The 24876-nt window shown below is 37.5% G+C and overlaps 1 protein-coding gene across 2 annotated transcripts in view; it reads left to right on the forward strand.

Moving 5' to 3' along the window:
* The window catches only part of DIPK1A (divergent protein kinase domain 1A), a 92821-nt gene that overhangs the window by 63503 nt on the left and 4442 nt on the right, over positions 1 to 24876 (forward strand). The window contains exon 4 of one of the 2 annotated variants that reach the window (XM_053693956.1): positions 11277 to 11384. In XM_053693956.1, coding sequence (XP_053549931.1) covers positions 11277 to 11384 — 108 coding nt within the window. The remainder of the gene's footprint in view (positions 1 to 11276; positions 11385 to 24876) is intronic. The other variant, XM_053693957.1, reaches the window with a different exon arrangement.

Below are 24876 nucleotides of genomic sequence, written 5' to 3' on the forward strand. Positions count from 1 at the left end.
AAAATAAACAACCAGTGATGGGAGAATACTTTATATCCTTGATAAAGCAGAAGCGAAACACGTGTCAGATATATTTATTGGAACTCTGTACCAGACACTGGGAAGGGACTTTGGGTATTGAGGAGGTGTTTTGGACCCTTATAATGGAGGTTTATATGACACTTTTATACCCTTTGTATGTCCACTGATGTGCTTTTGTTTTGAGTTCTATATATGTATGTTTGTTTAATAATAAACGTTTTTAACGGATGCCGAATGTGTGGCTGGTTATGTGCCTAACATAGCACTGTTGTATTTGTTTGAGCTGTGCAAGAAAACTCTTAATCAGGTGAGTAATACTCTGTGAGGTTGCTTGGAATAACTATGGAGATTAACTGGATTGCACTATTTTGTATTTTTCTCGCTCTTATTTCTCTTGAGGTGAGAGAATAAGAAGGAAATTGTAATTGGCTTTAAGTGTCTTCCACCAGGGTGCAAAGTCAAATTATTGTAGAAGATCCAAGCAGGCACTGCACTCACTGGATTTAGAAAATAAATTAATATTTATTAAATGGTGATGTTTCGGGGTTCGCAGACCCCTTCCTCAGACCAGACCATACAATATATATATTATTTTTGTATTTTTTTTTTTACCCAATTTTTTTTATTTATCTATTTAAGAATAAATAGAACATATTTTGCTATGTGAAGAACAGTGGAATATGAAATATTCATATTTTCATGTCTGGTTAGCACGGGTTTGCTTGACTTGTTGGGTGTTAAGTTTTATTTTCCGCTTTTCTTGATCCATCTCTATGGGGAAATATGTTAACATGGTTGTGCTATTCTAACTTTGGCTTTATGCGCGTGTCGGGGTTTACTTTCAACGTTTTATACGAGCGCAATCTGATGCGAGCGGGATTGATAAATAGCGCTCCACTCGTAATCTGGCACAAAATGACCTGCGTTAGATGTCTAGTCTGGCTTATTTAGGCATAGTAAAAACAGATTTTTATTTCAGAGATTTGTTTTCATTATCCATTTACGGACCTGTTTTAGATTCCTCCTCCTTCTTAGAGAGCCGTGTCGTACTGCCCTGGCCCCGCCCCCCATACCACTTACAGGGATACAAAGGTCAAAACAGAAATTTTAAATAGAAACATTTTTGCAATATACAATAAAAGAGAGAAACATAGATATTGACGGCAGATAAGAGCCATAGGCCATATTACCCAAAAGTATAAATTTATCAAGTTCATAGGGTATGCTAACCCCAGGAATTTTTAAAGTCCCCCACAGTGTTTGTCATTACCACTTCTTGTGGAAGTTTATTCTATAAATCAATCACTCTTTCTGTAAAGAAGCTTCCTCAAATTACGCCTGAATCTACTGCCCTTTAGCTCGAGAGCATAATCCCTTGTTCTTGAAATTTCCATTTTATGTAAAATACCCACAGCCTCAGTGTTACTAAGCCCTTTAATATACTTGAAGGTTCCTCTTTCCCTTCTCTCCTCTAAGCTATACATATTTAGGTCATTGAGCCTATCCTGGTACGTTTTATTTTTTAGACCATGTACCATTTTGGTAGCCTCCTTTGCACAGATTCCAGTAACATATAGATATGGCCTTCAGAACTGCACACAATACTCATGATTAGGCCTAAAACTAACAATTAAAGTCAGCGCAAAACCACTTTGTCAAACTAATCTGTAGGCAAAAAAATGAAGATAAAAAATAAACAATTCAGTAGAAGCAATTCAGTTAATAGTTACTGATATGTAACAGTTCTCAGGTAGGAGTGGTTATTAATCCTTAGTTTCAGCATGTAGCGAAAGTTGCTATTGCTCAGGTCTTCTTAATACACACCAGCTGCAGCTCCTCCAAACGCTGCTTGCCTTGCAGCTGACACAGATTGCAGTTATTCCCAGAGAAAAAGAGAGCAATGAACTGGGGAATAAAAGAAAGCCCCAAATAGTGTGATAACGTTTAACACACAATTTTATTTACACAAAAATAAGGTACTCACAAGCGTACAACAAATCTTGCACATAAAGGTATCTTTGTTATTAATTCACACAGTCCTTGTGAACAACAGGCTTCTCAAGTCCGGTGCAGGTGATCTTCCCGGTCGGCGTGTGACATCACCACCCAACACAAGTCTGCTTCCTGTCTCTTTGACAAGAACCGTTTAGTACGCCCTACATATTTTAGGCTACAACTACATTGTAACAAATACACAACATACTGTATGTGCTTTTACAGGTGATAAATTGTTTTACTTTAAATTCCTCTCCTGACCATGATTTAATAGTAGTCTACTATTAAATCATGGTCAGGAGAGGAATTTAAAGTAAAACTATATGTATATGTAGGGCGTACTAAACGGTGCCTGTCAAAGAGATATAGTGAGTATGTATATAATATAGAAAAACCTCTATTGAAGCATAGTGTTCCCAGGCATTTCCTTGAAAAACATACTGTAACTGTGATCCTAAATGTTTAACAGTCAAGGGAATTGAAATAGTGTTGCCCAATGGTAGAGGAGGGGACAGATTATTGCACCTTAGACATAGGGAGACATTTTGGATCCACAAACTAGGCACCTTGGTACCAAATGGCCTCAATGTAGATCTTGATATTGCAGCATTTGTGGTATCATTTAATTATGGTTATGAGATATCTTTTCTAGTCAAATGGGTTTTGAAATAGCTAGGCAATATAGTTGTCCCATTATTTCTAACATTGTTGAATATACTATATAGGTCTAGTGTTTTAAGGTTAAATGTCAAATGGGTTTTATTATAATAAGGTGTAGAAAATAGTATAATTAGGATAACACGGAGGGTTCCTTTTTAATCTAATATTGTAGGTGTGTTTTATATATTTTAAACATTGTGGTATATTGTTTTAAGAATGTTATGCCTATCCAGTTCAATTGTTGAAATTTATTTATGCCAGGTTCCGTGGTGTTAATGATTTTGTAGCATTATTATTATCATAAGTTTTTATAGGATCTACTAATGTATTTATTGCAAAATTATTTTAGAGTAATGCATATTAATTGTGTTTATTTAAATTTATTAATTTGTATAGTTATTTATGAATTTTAACGGATATGTTATGTTGCTTGTAGCTCGTTTTATCAGTGTATGAATTTAAGCATGATATAGCATCACTGAAATCGGTGCCTATTTTAGAATATATTCACTTTACCACAGATAGATGGTGCTTAAGTATTGGCCTATTTAAGAGGTAGACTTCATTGTAACCGCACATCCTCTTGAGAAAGCACCCAGTAGCGGGTGAGAAACGCGTTGGGGCAGTGCGGTTGAGCCCTGTGGGACCTGAACTCTCTATCCGGAAGCAGACTTGTGTTGGGTGGTGACGTCTCATGCCGACCAGGAAGATCACCTGCACCGGACTTGAGAAGCCTGTTGTTTACAAGGACTATGTGAATTAATAACAAAGATACCTTTATGCGCAAGATTTGTTGTACGCTTGTGAGTACCTTATTTTTGTGTAAATAAAATTGTGTGTTAAACGTTATCACACTATTTGGGGCTTTCTTTTATTCCCCAGTTCATTGCGCTCATGATTAGGCCTAACTAATGAACTCTGAAGTGGCATAAGAACCTTACTATTTCTGCTGCTGAGAGTGTGTGGAAACCCTGTTAGTTACTTTAACAAACCTATATTCCACATAGCCTTACGGTCTTTTATTGCCTGTTTTATATATGTCCCTAATCAGCAGAAGAGACAAATAAGGGGAAAACCTAAGTTACAAATGACTGCTATATAGAAACTAAAGTGCTTTATATAAATTAAACACTTATATTGTCCATATTTAAATAACTAATATAGGGCTAAAATACAAGTGGAGTGCAATAAATAACCAGCCATTACAATTGACTGGTTATTGCTACCGTGAACTCGCGGCAGCAATTAGCGTTTAAAAAAATTAACCCTGGGTCAGGCCTCTGGTTAATTTTTGTAAAATGTCCATCAATTGGCCCCAAAATAAAATGTGAGGCCCCTTTTTGTAAAAAGAAAAAAAAATGTAGCAACTAAGCAGTTTTTAGGGGTTAAAGTTGGCGGGTGTGGCATATTAGAAAAAAATGGCACTGAAAAGGGACTTTACATTGTGGTCTATGGGGACTGTGCTATCCCTGTAAATATATATTTATGCGTTAAGGCCTGTAAGCACATGTTAACACATGTACAGTATCTCACAAAAGTGAGAACACCCCTCACATTTTTGTAAATATTTTATTATATCTTTTCATGTGACAACACTAAAGAAATTACACTTTGCTACAATGTAAAGTAGTGAGTGTACAGCCTGTATTCCAGTGTAAATTTGCTGTCCCCTCAAAATAACTCAATACACAGTTATTAATGTCTAAACCATTGGCAACAAAAGTGAGTACACCACTAAGTGGCAATGTCCAAACTGGGCCAAAAGTGTCTTTTGTGTGGCCACCATTATTTTCCAGCACTGCCTTAACCCTCTTGGGCATGGAGTTCATCAGAGCTTCACAGGTTGCCACTGTTAGAGACCTTGCGCTCATCCACCTTCTGTTTGAGGATGCCCCACAGACGCTCAATAGGGTTTAGGTCTGGAGACATGCTTGGCCAGTCCATCACCTTTATCCTCAGCTTCTTTAGCAAGGCAGTGGTCGTCTTGGAGGTGTCGTTATCATGTTGGAATACTGCCCTGCGGCCCAGTCTCCGAAGGGAGGGGATCATGCTCTGCTTCCGTATGTCACAGTACATGTTGGCATTCATGGTTCCCTCAATGAACTGTAGCTCCCCAGTGCCGGCAGAACTCATGCAGGCCCAGACCATGACACTCCCACAACCATGCTTGACTATAGGCAAGACACACTTGTCTTTGTACTCTTCACCTGGTGGCCGCCACACACGCTTGACACCATCTGAACCAAATAAGTTTATCTTGGTCTCATCGGACCACAGGACATGGTTCCAGTAAATTATGTCCTTAGTAGTCTGCTTGTCTTCAGCAAACTGTTTGCGGGCTTTCTTGTGCATCATCTTTAGAAGAGGCTTCCTTCTGGGACGACAGCCATGTAGACCAATTTGATGCAGTGTGCGGCGTATGATCTGAGCACTGACAGGCTGACCCCCCACCCCTTCATCCTCTGCAGCAATGCTGGCAGCATTCATGCGTCTATTTCTCAAAGACAACCTCTGGATATGATGCTGTGCACGTGCACTCAACTTCTTTGGTCGACCATGGCGATGCCTGTTTTGAGTGAAACTTGTGAAACCGCTGTATAGTCTTGCCCACTGTGCTGCAGCTCAGTTTCAGGGTCTTGGCAATCTTCTTATAGCCTAGGCCATCTTTCTGTAAAGCAACAATTCTTTTTTTCAGATCCTCAGAGAGTTATTTGCCATGAGATGCCATGTTGAACTTCCAGTGACCAGTATGAGAGAGTGTGAGAGCGATAACACCAAATTTAACACACCTGCTCCCCATTCACACCTGAGACCTTGTTACACTAACAAGTCACATTACACTGGGGAGTGAAAATGGCTAATTGGGCCCAATTTGGACATTTCCACTTAGGGGTGTACTCACTTTTGTTGACAACGGTTTAGACATTAATGGTTGTGTGTTGAATTATCTTGAGAGGACAGCAAATTTACACTGTTATATAGGCTGTACACTCACTACTTGAGTGTCATTTCTTCAGTGTTGTCACATAAAAAAGATATAATAAAATATTTACAAAAACGTGAGGGGAGTACTCACTTTTGTGAGATACTGTATATATTTAAATTTGCTGCCCATTGCTGCGCGACTTACCCCCTTCACTGCGCTAGGTTCTCATACCGTGTGCGACGGCATGAGAACAAGTCTCTCATTGGAGCCTATGGAAGTGCGCTCTTGTGAGGGCAAAGCTTCTGTGCAATGTGCAATGCATCTAACTTGTAATACCAGCGCACATTTGCATGCGCTAGTATTAACTGAGTGCTCACGGAAGCAATATTTTGCGCTCCACTCGTAATCTGGCTTATAATATCAAAACATAAAAATGGCTATTCTTTGCTATGACAATATCATCATATCTAGTATTTATTTACTGTTTAAGGTCCCTTTCAGCGTTGGCTCATATCTACACAATGTATTGCATTTTATTTGCTTTCAAGGCAGACGACAAACGATTTTACTCAGTGAAAATCTCTTACACGAACTTTGTTGTCAAGAGGAACATTATACTGCCGCTTCACAGGCTGTTACAAATTAGTGTTGGATTCTGTAACGTTAGTCCCCAGGAATTCCTAATGAGCTTTGTGCTCTCTCCTGACAGCATTAGTTTTATTGTGCTGAGGTTTAGTTTGTTATCAAGTGAATGCTTGTGGCGATACTCTAGATTAGGGCTGTCCAAATGAGGACGTCAAGGGCCGTTCAGGGTATTGTATAAGAGATTAATTAAAGGGCCGTTCTAGTCGAAAAATGGCATGCTCTAATTCATTAAGCATTAAGACTAGCGACCCTGCATTTCTATGTGCTTAACCTCCGAAAAGAGGTTAAACACATAGTGTAAGTATCGCTCTGAACTTGCAGAGCACTGCAGGTACCAAGCGGAGAATGCTACTTACCCAATCAGCAGCACTAGTTGCGTGACGCAGCACTGTTGATTGGGATTCCAATTGGGACCTGCAGTGCTCTGTGGGTCTTGTGTGGTACTTAAACTATGCAGTTAAACCCTTTGCAGGGGTTAAACACACAGAGCTGTAGGGTTGCTAGTCTTAAAATTACATACTCATACAAATTCAACCATCTAATTTTTTTTATTTTCTATAATGGCCCTTTAATCAGGCTCAGTCGTTTTATTAAAAATGTATTTCTCTATGAAATATTTAATTAATGAAAATCTAACATAATTGTGATTACATTAATTATTTATTATTTTTTGCTTTTACTGTAAAATACCTCAAAATATTATGCTTGTTTTGGCTGGATCTCAAATTTTGTACTTAAAAGGACATGAAAAAGGAGTTTTTCTGTTAGGTAAACAAAAATTCCCATTTACTTCTACTCTATTTACTTGATTCTCTTTATATGCTTTGTTGAAAAGCAGATGGTTTATGCTCAGGAGCATGCAGATTGCATTTAACAATGTTATACTGCTGCTATTTATTGGGCAAAAGCTTTCTTACGAATCTGCTGATATATAGTTCTCCAGATACGTGTACGTTAAATACCTAGATATTCTCTTCAACAAAGAATATCATGAGATCAGAAGTAAATTGGATTTTTTTTTTAATACAAACAGAAAGACAAACTCTCTACCAGGAACAAACTAAAGCTCAGTAGCTTGTTCTATGGATAGTTAACACCTAGATGCAACCTCTTTTAGCTCAATTGTGCTTTTCACAGAGGAGAACTTTCCTGAAGTATCTCAGTCTGATCCCAACTAACAGGGTCAGTCCAGGTCTGAAATACCAGGCAATTCTCATCTAAACAAGGAACATGGCAACCCCAGACGATAGTTTTGGCCTTGATTGGGCCTCATCAGTGAGGTGTAGCCATATCCCTGTAGGAAAATTGGGCTAGGAGTCAACATCTGTTTTCCATCATCACTCTTAGGGAGACTTCCCCAGGGTCGTATTTCCTGCTATTTCAGACTGGACTGACCTTGTTAGGGGGGATCATGCTGATATACTTCAGGAAAATTCTCTATGAAAAGCACAAATGGGCTAAAAGAGGCTGCTACTAGGTGGTAACTTGTCATAGAACAAGCTACTGGGCTGTTGTTTGTTTTTGGGAAGTCTCGCGGAGGGTGATTTGGGAAACCAGACATGGGCTACTTGCCCAATGTGCTTAGAGGAATATGGCTGCACCTCACTGACAAGGCCCAAATAAGGTAAATCACCATAGAACAAGGTACTGAACTGTTGTTTGTTCCTGAGAGGCCGCTTATCTTTCTGTATGTTTTTTTTTTGGGGGGGGGGGTTTAAACAGTGACTGTTTAGAAAGTGCACAACCATATTTACAGCTAGTCCTGATTGGCACAAGCAAAGGAGAAGGAATAAACATACTGACCAGAGTTTTTCAAGTGGTTTATTCCTGGAATGATCAACTTTCACAAAATTTTAAAATTTTGTGCTAAGAAAATGTCAGTTTTGATAATGTTTTGGTTTTTTTTGTAAAATTTTTATTGAGGTTATTCGAAGTATACAATATAGATCAGATATCATACAACACAAATAACAGAAAGAACTTAACTCTTCTAAATAGCATATTACAAGAGCAAAACATCACAATAGCTGATTATGGGTGATAATTTGAAACCTCTATTTTATATTTTTTACTATAATTACTTCCTCTTTGACTTAGCAGGTCACTTTTGGACCTATAGATACTGATGTATGCTATATTGAGGAAACTTGTTTCTGGTGTGGCCACTTTTGGACCTTAGCATAGAAAGATGTGGGGGGGGGGGGAGGGAAAAATCAACAGGCTTAAGCTGTTCTGTAAGAAGATATAATAGGGGGGGGAGGCAGGGCTTTAGCAGTAGATAAAGTGTGTTGGCTCTGGTTAATTCAGAGTGATATACATAATGAGGAGCAGTCTTAGAGGGATGTCTCTCTGAAGGCATAGTAGATAGGGGAAAACCACGGAGATATAGGGGTTTCATCTGGGCACAATATGTCTTGGTTGCCAGATGAAATATATTCAGTAATTACTAGGGGCTATATAGGCAATGAAATTATAGTAGTTTTCAGATAGTAGAAAAATGTAAACTTCAGTTTCCTTTAACACAAGTGAGATGTAACTAGAAATGGACTACGTAAGGTAATTGCGCAGAAGAGTCAATGTCAATTATGTGATTGTATAAAGGGGTTCCGTTAAAACCTAATACCAAGCATCAGATCATGAGTTGGTTTCTGGATTACCTGCACTGTGTAAAGTTTATGCTATGGTAGGGTAAGCGTAGTATGAGCACATTAGGACACACATGAAAGCTTATAAAAACAATAGTAAAAGCCACTGAGATTGTATAGGCACTAAAGAGTATATATATGGTAAGGAGGTTGCCCCTGATTATAGCATGTTTGCAGCTACTTGAGTTCCCAGACAGACACCTTTAGGTGAACTACGTATCATGTGCAGGCAAAGCTGCAGTCTAATAGTGTATGCATGTGCATCCAAAATCAGGCATAACATAGTGTGTATAAATACCAAAAAGCAAAGCAACAGAAAATAAGACACGCACACAGGAAAGAAACCAAAAAAAAACTTAGCCCCTTCTTAATATTGTACAAAACATAGTGGTCAAGGTTCTACTATCTCGTGTCAAATGCAAATTGTATATAGTTTGCCTTCACTAGCCTGTATGCTTCCCTTTGTTTTAGTAGCTATTAACAACTGGATATAAGAATTTTACTATTTGCTTAAGTGTTCAGGATGCATTATAATATAACACAGAAATATTCAACAATATAGAAAAAAAATTAAATGTAACTGGAGAGTCCATAGTTCTATTGTAAACCTAATTTAGAGCAGGATATATTAACATGGAGAGATATGTACATAGGGATAACCACATGCCCAGCAACGGCCAGCTAGTATCTGTTTTACAGTCAACCGACTCCTCTCTTCCGTAATGGGGTAAAGTAATAAGCACGGCAAATGAGGGGGCCCAGCCGGTTATGCGGAATCATCATAGTAAAGAGAGTTTCTTTGGAGTGTAGTATGGAGATTTGTAAGCCGCCATTAGGCCCATATCTAGTGGGCATGTGGGTCTCCATTTTCTCTGGGAAACACTGACCATAATTTCTATCCCCACATGTGTCGTAAGCCTGTACCGCAAACCTCTCTTTTCCGCGAAAAGGCATATCCTGAATTCCACAACACGCTCCTCCGTAACGGGCCGTGGCGGTGTAAGGTGTCTTGTGTAGTTCTGCAGTCTTAGCTGCAAATTCAGGCCCGGGTTGAGCGCATGGGAGTATTGTACCTCTGGGGCCGATAGTGATTTTGCGCCGCTTCGATGACTTCACCATGCCTAGCTCGGGATCGGTCTTGGGAGGCGCATGGTCTTCCTTATGATCCGTCATTGGACTCTCGGCATTAGGACCTTGGGGTCTCGCAGTTCTTAGTATGTTAGAGATATCCTCAAAATTGCGAGACATTTTACAGTCTAAGGCCATGAGTAATGCACGCATCTGTGCACAGGAATCCCCATCCATGATTATATAGGAGGGATAAAGTCAGTTTGAGAGATATTGCTCCTTGTGTTAGGTACCAGAGATTAAAAGTACCGCTCTACCCAGTTAGCCCTCAGACCGGGAGAGGGGGGGTTAGATGGAATTGTGAGCTAGGCCGCCATAATACTAGTCGCGCTGATAAAAGTCCTCCGGTGGATAAAATCACTATGCGAATTGCTTCATCAGGGTAGGATTTGGCTCTTAGTAAGGCAAGAAGAGTTATAGCAGTATACAGCTGTGGAAATAGTGTTTTAATAACTCTATTTTTGGAGGTAGAAAGGGGAGCCATAAAAATATGCGTCTAGTCCTGTCTGCAACTTAGTCACGCCCCCCAGTTTTGATAATTTAAATAGATAAGAAAAACCCAGGTTGCAAGATGGTGGCACTTATTACTTCACAGAAAATGATATACTTTATAGAAACTAAACTTTTCACTTATATTGTCAACGAATATATTTAAAGGGACAGTCAACACCAGAATTTTTGTTGTTTAAAAAGAAAGATAATCCCTTTATGACCCATTCCCCAGTTTTGCATAAATTGGTGATTAAAGTAAATTGGAAAGTTGTTTAAAATTATGTTCCCTATTTAATTTATGAAAGTTTTTTTTTTTTAAATTGACTGTCCCTTTAAGAAAAATACATCTACATAGTATTCTCATGCTATTCTCTGCTTTGCATACATCATTATGCTTAGCATGTATTTATTGTCCCTTTATGTATTTGCAGTTAGAAGGCTTCTTGTATACATAACAACTCATGATACTCTAACGTCAGTGCTTAGAGCTATGTTAGGGATCTGATTGTCCCAGATCACATTGACATTTTAGCTGTTTAACAAGTTGCAAACACAGTTGCCTAACTCTGAATCTTAAGAGGCTCATTTACAACATTCAGAGTGTTCAATTAACAAGTAAATAAATGTGACTTGCTGTTTAGCTTACAACAGTGCAGAAGGGTGTAATTTAGTTTTGAAGCAGATTAATTGCATGGCTATTAGAGTCACACAATATTAGGCACTAAATTATCTGTCACTAACATGTTTCTCTGTTTTTTTTTCAGTGTGATAAATACAAGAGGGGGATTATTGATGGATCAGCCTGCGAAGGTCTGTGTACAAAAGAAACCCTTTACTTTGGAAAGTGTTTGTCAGCAAAACCTAACAATCAGGTAGAATTTTATTGCTGATTGCTTTAATGGAATGAAATGCGTGTAGCAGTTTATCACAGCACAGGCTAATTGGCTGATGTGGGTTAGACGTTTATCAGCTAAAAATGCTAATGATATAAAATAGAATTAGGAGACCTGAAATAAGCATAAAATGTCAAACAAAAGAGATTCTAATATTCTTCTCAGATGATATAGAATGAAGAAGGCGGACACAGCTCTACAATTTGGCAGAACATTTATTTTCTAGCCATTTTTAAAAAAAAAACATTGTGCACAAATTACATCCTCATTGGAGCATGTAATTTTAACACTAGCGACCCTGCAGTGCTATGTGTTTAACTCCCCACAAAGAGGTTAAACACATAGGCCTTGTTTCTACAAACTTATCTCCTAGCTAAGACATTCTTCCTTTTTCTTTGGGACTACGTCTTTAAATACAAATAAGGTAATTAACTGTTTATTTAAACACAACAGTGGAGTGCTATCCTTTTCAATGTCACTTTTGCATTGCTATTTAATGTATATACCTTTTTGTTCAGTTGCTTATCGGTACTTTTATTCACTTTCGCATGTTGTGGTTTTAACTACAAAAAAAAAAAAAAAAACAGCACTATCTCTGATTACAGATCAGGAAGGTAGTTAAATGTAAAGTTATTTAAACAATAATAATGAAAAAATTCTCATGTTACATTTAGGAGGCTATTGGATAGAACTATGAATTAAGTACACTATAACAGCTTATAACAAACAAATGCAACACATAACAGAATATATAGTTGACGCTTTACAAATTACAGGTGACTCAAAAAGAAAATACACAACGGATTATACTAATATTGACATAAGACATTCTCATAGTTCATAGTTTATCATCACTTTTAAGTTCTTTCTAAGTAAAGTGTCTTTTATTAATATTATGAATGGTGCCCTTCTTTTTAAGAATAATTATAGATAGTGTTGATTCCATAGCAAAACTTTACAATTGCTTTTATTTGCTTCATTTTCTTGGTTTCCTTTGTTGAAAACTACACCTAGGTATGCTCAGGAGCAGCAAGGCACTACTGGGAGCTAGCTGAACACATTGGGTAAGCCAATGACAAAATGTATATTTGTGCAGCCACCAAGCAGCAGCTAGTTCCCATTAGAGCCTACCCAGATATGATTTTCAACACAGGATACAAAGAGAACAAAATAAATTAGATAATAGGAGTAAAAGGGAAAATAGCATGCTCTATCTTAGTCATGAAGCAAAAAGGTGGCGGTTTATGTCCCTTTAAGCAAATTTTTAATTTACTTTTATTATGTAAATTGCTTCATTCTCTTGGAATACTTTGTTCGGATTGTTTCCTCCGCCCGACATTTTATGCAACTTGATTGATATGCTACCTCTATATCGGCATCCAATCATCGTCCCCCCCCCCCCCCCGGGATGGTCAGCCCTACCATTGAAACATCACTATATGAGTATGCACATGCGTTGAGCGTGAATAATCCTATTTCCTGAGGGTGCTCGTTCATGAGACACGCATGCTCTGTTTGACTCTATCGCTGGCAGTATAGTATTCAATGAAGAATGTACTTCATTGAATACTATGTATCAAGTGTAAGTCACGCATGCGCAGAACAAAATTTGATGTGAACGCGCTTTTAGCCGACACAGAGAGCGGGTGGGACCGCTCTTTGCATGGAAACCGTGAAACACGGAAGTAGCTGCTGGGAGGAGTCGGGTAGGAAACGGCATTCACATTTAAAATTATATATATATTATATAACAGAAATAGTGAAAAAACATTAGCAACTGCTTTATAATAGTTATGAAGAAGGTTTGAGGGTAATCGCAACCCAAAAAATTTACCTTCACTTTAATATCTTTTAAATCAGATCTCCCATACATAAAGCACAGACTTACTAAAAGGATTCAAACCTATTCGTTAAGGTGTCCGAAACATCTCATATCATGTTTTAACTATTTTTTTGCTACTTTGAAGAGACAATACAAAAATAAAATGTAATCAAATACAGCATTTTATTGCCACCTTTAGTTCAGGCCAAACGCGAACATTCTTGCGCCGTGCACAGCGCAGCAAATATGAAACATATTTATAATGTAATACTGAAAATGGCACACAGTTTAAAACCTGAAACATATCTACATATGTGCAGCAAAGTTAATCTTAAACCTTGCAGCTATTTTAATATTGAAGTTCACATTAGATTGAGGGTATGATCGGGTCATGTTTTTATATTCATATAATTAAAATGATTTTCCTTGCTCCAATTTGCTGGCATATTATTAATGAAGAGCAGTAGTCTGTTTTAAGTGATAATAAACCCAATGTTTTTTTTCTTTAATGATTCGGATAGAGCATGCTATTTTAAGCAACTTTCTAATTTACGCATATTATCAATTTTTTTTCTTCTTTCTCTTAGTATCTTTAGTTAAAAAGCAGGAATGTAAAGCTTAGTAGTCGGCCTATTTTTGGTTCAGAACCTGGGTTACGCTTTCTTATTGGTGGCTAAATGTATCCACCAATAAGCAAGCGCTATCCAGGGTTTTGTATCCTTTTAAGGAGGAGAAGCATATTTTTGAAACACAATTATTATTATTTTTTTATACAATTAAAGGGACAGTCTACACCAGAATTTTTATTGTTTGAAAAGATAGATAATCCCTTTATTACCCAGTCCTTAGTTTTGCATAACCAACAGAGTTATATAAATACACTTTTTACCTCTGTAATTACCTTGTATCTAAGCCTCTGCATACTGCCCCCTTATTTCAGTTCTTTTGACAGACATCCATTTTAGCCAATCAGAGCTTGCTCACTGGAACTCCACGTGCCTGAGCACAGTGTTATCTATATGATAAACGTGAACTAACACCCTCTAGTGGTGAAAAACAGTCAAAATGCCCTGAGAGAAGAGGCGGCCTTCAAGCAGTGATGTGCGGTGACTTCAGAGGCTGGTGAGGCAGTGTCTAGGAATCGGATACGCCTTCATTCTTTAGATATCCTTTGTTGAAGAAATAGCAATTGCACATGGGCGAGCCAATATCTATATGCAGCCACCATTCAGTATCTACTGAGCATATTTAGATATGATTTTCAACAAAGGATATCTGATTTTCTTCATTCTTTTGATATCCTTTGTTGAAAAGCATATCTAAATATGCTTAGAAGCTATTGAGCATATTTAGATATGAATTTCAACAAAGGATATCTGATTTTCTTCATTCTTTTGATATCCTTTGTTGAAAAGCATATCTAAATATGCTCAGTAGCTACTGAGCATATTTAGATATGATTTTCAACAAAGGATATCTGATTTTCTTCATTCTTTTGATATCCTTTGTTGGAAAGCATATCTAAATATGCTCAGTAGCTACTGAGCATATTTAGATATGAATTTCAACAAAGGATATCTGTTTTTCTTCATTCTTTTGATATCCTTTGTTGAAAATCATATCTAAATATGCTCAGTAGCTACTGAGCATATTTAGATATGCTTTTCAACAAAGGATATCAAAAGAATGAAGAAAAACAGATATCCTTTGTTGAAATTCATATCTAAATAAGCTCAGTAGCTTCTAAGCATATTTAGATATGCTTTTCATCAAAGGATATCAAAAGAATGAAAAAAATCAGATATTAGATGTAAATTTGAAAGTTATTTAAAATTGCATGCTCTTTCTAAATCATGAAAGAAAACATATGGGTTTCATCTCCCTTTCAATGGTGTCTTTGAAAACTGGTCAACTTAGTAAACATCTGTTTTTAGTCTAAAGGATTGTAACAGAAACTCTTGCCAGATAACAAAATGCTTGCTCTGATTATGAGATCTAGAAATCCAGGCCCATTAAAATATGTTTCAAACATACTTTTTTACTTCAATGCTGCAAATTATGCTTATAGATTCCTTCATTATTCAGTAAATATAAAAATGTTGTGAACCAGTGGCAGCTGGTGAACAGGGATAGGCACAGACAAAGGCTGTGGTGGACATTTTACAAAGTAAAGACCGTAGTGAAGGACAACAAGGTCACTATTTATACAAATGAAAAAATAAGAGTGCATGGTCTTACCTTCTCAGAGACAGCAATTTCTCCACTTTCTATGATGATAATGAAATTTTTCTGCAAGTCCCTTTGAAATTAAAATGTAAAATTAGGCATTTCAACTAAAGCATTGTTTCTCAACTGAAGTCCTCAAGTACCTCAAAAGACCAGGCTTTCATTATAGCCGAACCAGTGCTGCATTGGTGAAATAATCAGCTGATGGTTGATAGCAGGTTAGAAAACAATCCATCCATGGTATTACTGCTGCTAAGCTGAGCACTTCAATTGTGCACTGGTTCATCTATAATGAAAACCTGGTCTGTTGAGGCTACTTGAGGGCCACGGTTAAGAAACGTTGCACTAAAGCACCAGTTCAACTGCAATCTGTTGACCTTGAGAATAAAGCATTTTTTTAAAGTTTGATCATATATTGCAATACCAGAATATGGTATTGCAAATTAACTTTAAAGAAAAGAAAAAAACATTTTGTTATGTTTAAAATAGGTCTTTAATAACTTATATTATAAAACATCTAACAAATATTAACATATTAACAATCAAAACTTTTTTACTATGACTGGTCTTGTTCATTTCCCTCATTTGTAGACAAGGTCAATCCTTCTATCTTTTTTAACAAAGTTTTCAATCACTTTATTAAGAAAATCTTCACAGTTCTTTTCATGCAACTGTACCAGTCTTTCTCTCTCAATAGCTAAAACAGCCAAAGAGGAAAGTCGCCCTTGACTGGTCCGATTCCTGCTATGAGTTTTTATGCGCTTTAAAGCAGAGAAGGACCTCTCAACAGAGGCCGTTGTAGCTGGTATTGTGAGAACCAGCTTCAGTAATTTCACTGCCTCTGGAACAGTCTTCATGAGATCGTTGTTGGCCAAAAAGTTTAGTAGATCTGTAGGTGATTTGCAATCATTTCTCACCATTTCTGAACTATAACATCCAATTAGATCAGATTTTAATCGAACTAAGTCAAAGTATTTGCCATATCTTGCTAGGCTCTGCAGTTTTTGGTCATCAATATGTTTGGACATCTCAAGCAATTTAGTGCAATCGACCAAACAAAGGAATTCTAGCTCAGCAAAATGGTCAAACCGAGCTTTCATTTGAACGTTTACATTGTCCATAATGTTGTAAAACAACCTTCTCCTCACATCTTTTATTGGCTGTTTACTCCTTACATTGTCTGTCAGCCCCATTCTGATGCAATCCGCCTCAAATGTACCATACAAATTGTCAAACTCTTGTCTGTGATTTTCAAGAAATTTCATGGTATCAGCAATTCTCCGACAGCAGAATCCAACATCCATCACTTTACTCTGCAGCAATCGAAAGAGTGCGTCAGTTTGTATGAAAATGGCCTCATATGTCATAAGCAAGAAGCAGGTTGATGCTTTATTCAGAAAGAAGTAATATCCTTCAGACATCATCAAGGTCTCATGATCCCAACCATCTGGATTTTCTCTGAGAAACAGGAACATAGCACGTATATCACTTTGATACATGTTGACCGTCTGCACTAGTCTGGAATTTGAACTCCATCTGGTGGGTGCTGCTCTCGGTAAACGTCTCTTCACCATATCGTCCAGTAGGTGGGTGCGCTTTGTCGATTTACTGAAAAACGTGGCCATTCCCTCAAGTGTAGAAAAAAATACTTTACACTCTTCTATAGATTTTGCTGAATTAGAGAGCACCAGGTTTAACTTGTGTGCATAACAATGAATAAAAGTTGCTTCAGGTACTTTTTCTTTAATCTTTGCTTGCACCCCATTAATAGCTGATGCCATCACAGAGGCTCCGTCGTAAGTCTGAGCTACCAGCTTTTCAAGACAATTATATTTCTCCAACACTCCCAATACATAGTCTGCAATAGCTGGTGCTCGTCTGTCAACCACTTCATCAAATCCTAAGAACGCCTCCTTCACAATTATCTCACTGTTCAGCTCACTTTTAGCCACATAACGCAAAATTACAGAGATTTGTGTTATGTTTGTAACATCGGTTGTCTCGTCTACTTCCACAGCAACAAAGGGGGCTGCATTAATCTCCTTTCTTATATCATCTCTCACTATATCAGCTACTGCTTCGATTAAGTCATTCTGGATTCTATTTGAACATCCAGAAAACACAGTGGATGTTTGCAAATGTCTTGCAAAAGTTGCATCTTTCCATGCAAACATATGCAATAGCTCCACATAGTTGCCACGATTAGAGGACTTTGCACCCTCCTCGTTACCACGGAATGCTATTTCCTGTTTGCCTAGATAGAAGGTTGCTTGAATAAGGTTTTTTAAAATCTCACGGTTTTCAGTCACTTTTGCATTGTGGTTGATGATATCTAATCTCCGCTGTTCATTTAAAGCAGTATCTATCCTTCTCGCTAATCCAAAGGTTTTCCAAGCAAACTGGTTTTGAATGTGACTGGTCGATTTCTCATGTTTGTTAGTGCCCCTTGATAGATTTTTTAAATCTCCAAATCCAGCATTTGTCCAAACATTATCTGTAGTGGAGAATAAAATACACGGAAAGCAGTATAGGCGATTCTTTGTAGCACAGCCACACAGCCATTCTTTCCTTTGATACCATTCAATTTGGAATGTACGTGTCATAGTTTTGTCTTTTTGAAGTAAGTCCTTCAGCTCAGGCATTGGTCTTCCTTTATTTATTACTTCTTTTTTTGCGGGAAAGTCCAATCTTGAGAAATTTCTAAGGCTGGATATAGTGTTTTCCATTCTGCAAAAATTTGAATACTGAACAGAACACCTGGCAACAGAGAAAAAAAAAAAAAAAAAAAGAGAAATCAGAAGGAGAGAACTAGAGTTAATAAAAGTAAATCTAAAAATAAACATATTGTGTAAAAAACAACAAACAACTTACTTGGTTTTTTGCATAAAGAACATCTAGAAATGCTCTGTGTAGTGTAGCCCTGTCCTTATTGCGATATGGGAGCTGATATCTTTTAAACGGCAGTCAGATTCTGAATAGCTATCTACGCATGCGCAACAACACGAGGTCAAGGTCAAAAGGAATTTGAATACACCACAGTAAAAAACACTAAGATGGATAAACATATGTAGACTGTCACATAAGATAGCAGATGACATTGGTTAGTGGGAACTTACAGGTTTCAGTAGATATATTTTCACTAACGTCAAAACCGCCCAATTTTTTATTTTTTTTATTTTTTTAAAATAACCATATTATGGGGTAAAGAAAAGCACACAAATCTAGCTTTCTATCCTCTAAACTTTATTAATACCGAAGAAGGTATCTGCCTTTAAAGGGAACAGTAAACAACTTGTTATTACAAGACATTTCTGTTTTGTTGCTAAACAATAACATCAGTCTAGTCTTAAAAAGACACAAAACACAGTCATGTATGCTCATGATTCAGACTGAGCAGCAATGCTTACTTCACAATTTATTTGATAACATTTGCTTCATTCTGTTAGTATCCTTTGTTGAAGGAACTGAAATGCACTACTAGGAGCTAGCAGAACACATCAGGTGAGCCAAGAGGTAACCGACTTAAGAGTAAAGTTTTGATTATGTGTTTAACCTCTCTGCAGGGTTTAATAGCAAATCCGCAAAACAAATACAATTTTTGAAAAGATTTGTACCTCAAGTACAAAAACAAACATCAAAAAGAATACAATCTACACCAATTCTCCAAAAATGACAGCAGCAGCCAAGATAAAAGAAAACATTTTTTACACAGTATAATTATATACAGACAAGACAATACATGACTCACATACAGTCTGGTATTAGGTTTAAAGGGACATTTCATCCCAAAATTGTATCCAACTGATGATCAGTTTGCATAATTACAGCATGTTTCTGAATCTGAATTGTGCAAACTTATCAGTCCTATTTTTATTTGCTACATCTTTCATCTTTGCCATTGCACTCTCATTAGACCTGATCTACCAGACCAGTTCATCTTTCATCTTTGCCATTGCACTCTCAGACCTGACCTACCACTACCAGTTCACTTCAACAGTACATTTTGAAGTTCAGGTTAGTGACTGTACTCAGAATCAGATTATGTGCACTGGTGATATGTAGACTATTTTCTGCTAAGTACCTTTTAATTATTCACCTGATGATACACTCGTGTAGCTGCTGCTGTATCATCAGGTGAATAAAAGGTACTTAGCAGAAAATAGTATACATATTATATGATATGATATCAACAGTGCACATAATCTGATTCTGAGTACAGTCACTAACCTGAACTTCTAAACGTACTGTTGAAATGAACTGGTCACTGACGGAATACACATATGGTGACATAGAATTACAGCGGGCAACTGTGCATATTACTAAAACGTGATACAGATTAGGCAAAACAATGCACTATTTACAGTTTTACAAAGAATATTATTTACAGAAAAGCATAATCTAGCAGTCATATCCATTCCATATCAGTAATAAACAACAGTATGACATGAATCTGACCTTTTAAAAAACTGTTACAGCATGTCATTTTTATATTCACATTACAGAATTCCAATCAAACTCTAAATTGCCTGGCTTTTCTTAAAAAACAGTGACAGAAAAACCAACAAACCAGAAAATCTCATAGTGATAGCTAACCACACAGGGTTTTTAGAATTCTATAAATACTGTAGAGTAGATAGACACTGACACATAAACCATATAACTGTCACCTGTTGCATCATTTATATGTGATTGATTTCATGGTATCTCATTCTCTTGTAAGCAAGAAAAACAAAAAATAAAAAAACAAAAAATAAAACCAAAACACATTTCTTTTGAAAATGTCAATGATTAGGAAGAAAGTTAGAATACAAGGCATTAGGCCAAACACAAAGCAATGGTTTGTTTCTTTGCAATGCTAATTTAGTTAATATTCCCATTAGCAAAATAATACAAACAGTAAGCTCTTCAGAATTGAATGCAACCGGTTGGGCTCAGTAAACACGTGATGGAACAGAACAGAGAATTTAATGCCTTAAAGGGTCATGATACCCAATTTTTCTCTCTCATGATTTAGAAAGAGCATGTCATTTTAAACAACTTTCTAATTTACTTCTATTATCTAATTTGCTTCATTCTCTTGATATCACTTGCTGAAAAGCATATCTTGATTTGCTCAGTAGCTGCTGATTAGTTGCTGCACATAAAGGCCTTGCGTGATTGGCTCACACATGTACATTGCTATTTCTTCAACAAAGGATATCTAAAGAATTGAGCAAATTAGATAATAGAAGTAAATAGGAATGTTGTTTACAATCGTATTTTCTATCGGAATCATGAAAGTAAATTTTGTGGCTTAATGTCCCTTTAAGTAAAAAATGAGGAGGTCTCAAAATTGCAAATATACCTTGAATATGTGTGGGAACAAGGTGACCTTATTAACACTATATGAAAGGGGGGGGGGGAATAAATTAAAACATAACTTAATATGCAGATAAAGATTAAAACTGGAATCACTTTATTAAAAACACACTTTGGATTTCTCATTAGGTATGTACTGTTGCATAGTAAAGGTAATAGTGTGCTTTAGGTGCTTGGTTAAATCACATAAAACTGACGTATTGCCATTTGGGTATAGCAATTTTATGTAAATAACATGAGAATGTCTAAATAGCAGAAATGTCAATGTCAATTCTGCTATTTAGACATTCTTAGGTTATTTGTACAGGTTATTTACCTTAACTTGCTATACCCAAATGGCAATATGTCAGTTTTATGTGATTTAACCAAGCACCTAAAGCACACTATTACCTTTACTATGCAACAGTACATACCTAATGAGAAATCCTAAGTGTGTTTTTAATAAAGTGATTCCAGTTTTAATCTTTATCTGCATATTAAAAGTTATGTTTTACATTATTTTTCCCCACTTTCATACAGTGTTAATAAGGTCACCTTGTTCCCACACACATATTCAAGCCATATTAAGAATATGTATGTGGGAACAAGGTGACATTATTAACACTATATGAAAGAGGAAAAAAATTTTTAAAACATTACTTTTCATGTGCAGTTATTATATGCATATTATTAAAAGTTATGTTTTAATTTATTTTCCCCCATTTCATAGTGTTAATAAGGTCACCTTGTTGTTCCCACACACACATTCAAGCAGGTATATTTTGCAATTTTGCTACGTCCTCATTTTTTAATTAATCCCATCATGAGTGATGAGTGGCAGTGCTGCTGTAACTGTTATAGTATGTGATGTGACGCAGCAAAAAGGATTCAGAATCCATTTCCTATTAGTGCCAGGTGCCCAGTGAGACAGACTGACTAATGCTAAACTTGATTTGAAATGGACTGTGTAGAATATTTTGTGGTAGAAATATATAAACAATTTTGCCTTTAATGGCCCCAAGTGTGATACAAGTTTCTAGAGGGGGCATTTTGAAAGGTAGAGTATGTGCATGCCTCCTGCATGGGCATGTAATGGAGTAAGTCAGACTCAGATTAGGAAAGCTCTAGCAGAGGTTTTGAACTTAGAGATAGAAGAACTCAGAAGGAATTAGGAAATAAATTATATCATTATAAATTATGATGACATGAGTCTCTGATGATTCCGATCACAGGCTCACACAGCTTCCTTGGAAGTTTATTTACTTGAACTTCAAGAACTTCTCTCCTCCAATACCTCCATAATATCATAATTCATAATTCAAGGCTCTTCCACTCCCTTCCTTTTCCTCATCACTTGTCTTGTGGAAGAGCCTTGAAGTAGGTGATATTATGGAGGTATTGGAGGAGAGAAGTTCTTGAAGTTCTCAAGTAAATAAACTTCCAAGGAAGCTGTGTAAGGCGAGCCTGTGATCTTAATCATCAGAGACACTAAGTGCGCAACGCCGCCATGACTGTCACTGTGACAGTCATGGCGGCGTTGCGCACTTAGTAAACTAACTTAAAAAACTAAGGCAGCGGCAGCTAAGCAGCTTAAAGCTCTTAGCACTCCAGTCCTCATGATCTCTAACACTGACTAAACAACAACACACAGTAACACTACTCTCACTGGGTCTGGAGTACTCTGCCTCTCTGTTACTGTACTGTTAGCCACCCCACCCACCACTCACTGGCACTGACCGACGGTCTGACCTGTCACCACCTCCTGAGTCCTGACCAGCCACTAGAGTCAACAGTCAAGCAAGCTAGCAATTTCACTGCTGCATTGATTTGAATTGATTCAGCTCAGCCCTCAGCTCACCTACCTGGCTAGTAGCTACGCTCCGGCTGGGCTCCTAGTCCTCCTGACGTCCAACTCCGGCTGACTCCTGCTCCACACGACTCCACAACAGAACACAGACAGTCCACTCCGACTCCTCCTGACCGTCACCGACTCACTCCTCACACAACTGGGCTGGCCTAGGTCACGCTGAGAGGGAGAACTGCATATTAAAAGTTATGTTTTACATTATTTTTCCCCACTTTCATACAGTGTTAATAAGGTCACTTTGTTATTAAGGTCATTTTGCTTTGTTAATAAGGTCATTTTGCTATTCACTAACTACAACTGGACCAACTAGCCCCCTAAGAAATCCCTGGACCATACTACTAACCTACATACACAGTCCCCCTCTGACTGTAACCATAATAGCATTTTGGCCCTCTAGCTTGACCCAGCATCCATACATAATCCTGTAACATCAATGAACTCCTTTACTTGCTGTTAGGAGTCATGTATGGACATTAGACTTTTGAAGGAGTTATGTCATGGGAGATTGTGTAGGAGAACAGTATAGCTAAGGAGGATAACCATAGTTGGGGTAATGTTGGGGTTATAGTTTAGGGGAGTTTCCAGTAGGGGTAATGTGAGGGGTTACTTAGGTCATGGTGTTTGACTGATGGGAAGATTGTTTGTGCAGTATTTCTAGGTTGTATTGGGGTAGAAAAATCTCAAGGACTAGTGGAGTTTATTGAGGTTGTGGTTAATATTAGTTAGGAATATACTTGGGTGTTAGAAGGTTATAGCATTGAGTGAGAATTATGTATGGGGCCAGGCCAGGCTACTACATTTGTTAAATGTCCTAATAATCATGATAAATCTTTATAGATTTACATGTTTTTCCCAAGTAATATGAGAGAAAACAAGCAGCGACAACAAGAGTAATGACCCATATATTTTGTTCAGTGGACTTTGTTATGAGCCTCCTCTATTTATAGTCACCTTGGCTCAAGGTCTTTGGCTATCTGCTTCTTTTTACAATGGAAAAAATAATTATGTTTCCAGATTTCACTTCCATCAATGCAGCTCTCTCATTTCACTGGTGTTCAACACTACTCTTGTGGGATGTAGACTGTGATTTGTCTATATAGGAGCATTCATAAGGGTGCCACACAATGGTCTCAGTGCCTAGTAGGACTTTTTGTTAAGTCACCAACACATTTCAGCTCTCTAATGATCTTTCTCTTAATTTGGCTCAAGATTTTGGGGAAAGTTTAAATAACACTTTGGAACTGTGATTCAATGGACCCAGTATCTGTACTAGAACTGGTATTTATGCAATTTAATGGTTTTAAAAAGTAATGGTAATGTACATGATAATATTGTAAATGATATGATAAAAATCTCTTTTTTAGATTGCATGTAATGGAGTAAGTCAGACTCAGACTCAGATTAGGAAAGCACTAGCAGAGGTTTTGAACTTAGAGATAGAAGAACTCAGAAGGAATTAGGAAATAAATTATATCATTATAAAATTTAAATTATGATGACATGAGTCTCTGATGATTCCGATCACAGGCTCACACAGCTTCCTTGGAAGTTTATTTACTTGAACTTCAATACCTCCATAATATCACCTACTTCAAGGCTCTTCCACTCCCTTCCTTTTCCTCATCACTTGTCTTCCAAGTTTGATGAGGAAAAGGAAGGGAGTGGAAGAGCCATGAATTATGATATTATGGAGGTATTGGAGGAGAGAAGTTCTTGAAGTTCTCAAGTAAATAAACTTCCAAGGAAGCTGTGTGAGGCAAGCCTGTGATCGGAATCATCAGAGACACTAAGTGCGCATCGCCGCCATGACTGTCACTGTGACAGTCATGGCGGCGTTGCGCACTTAGTAAGTAAACTAACTGAAAAAACTAACTTAGGCAGCAGCGGCAGCTAAGCAGCTTAAAGCTCTTAGCACTCCAGTCCTCGTGAGTGAGTCATGATTTCTATTCTAACACTCACTGACTAAACAGTAAAACACTACTACTCCCGGTCTACTCTGGAGGACTCTGCCTCTATGTTACTGTACTCCACCTGTCCTGTTATTAGCCACCCGAGTCGACCCACCACTCACTGGCACTGACCGACGGTCGTCTGTCTGACCTGTCAGTGTCACCCTCACCACCTCCGAGTCCTGAGTCCTGACCAGCCACTAGAGCAGTCAGTCAACAACAGTCAAGTCAGCTCACCTACCTGGCTAGTAGCTACGCTCTTGGCTGGGC

This window comes from Bombina bombina, chromosome 10 (assembly GCF_027579735.1).
Source record: "Bombina bombina isolate aBomBom1 chromosome 10, aBomBom1.pri, whole genome shotgun sequence".
NCBI lineage: Eukaryota > Metazoa > Chordata > Amphibia > Anura > Bombinatoridae > Bombina > Bombina bombina.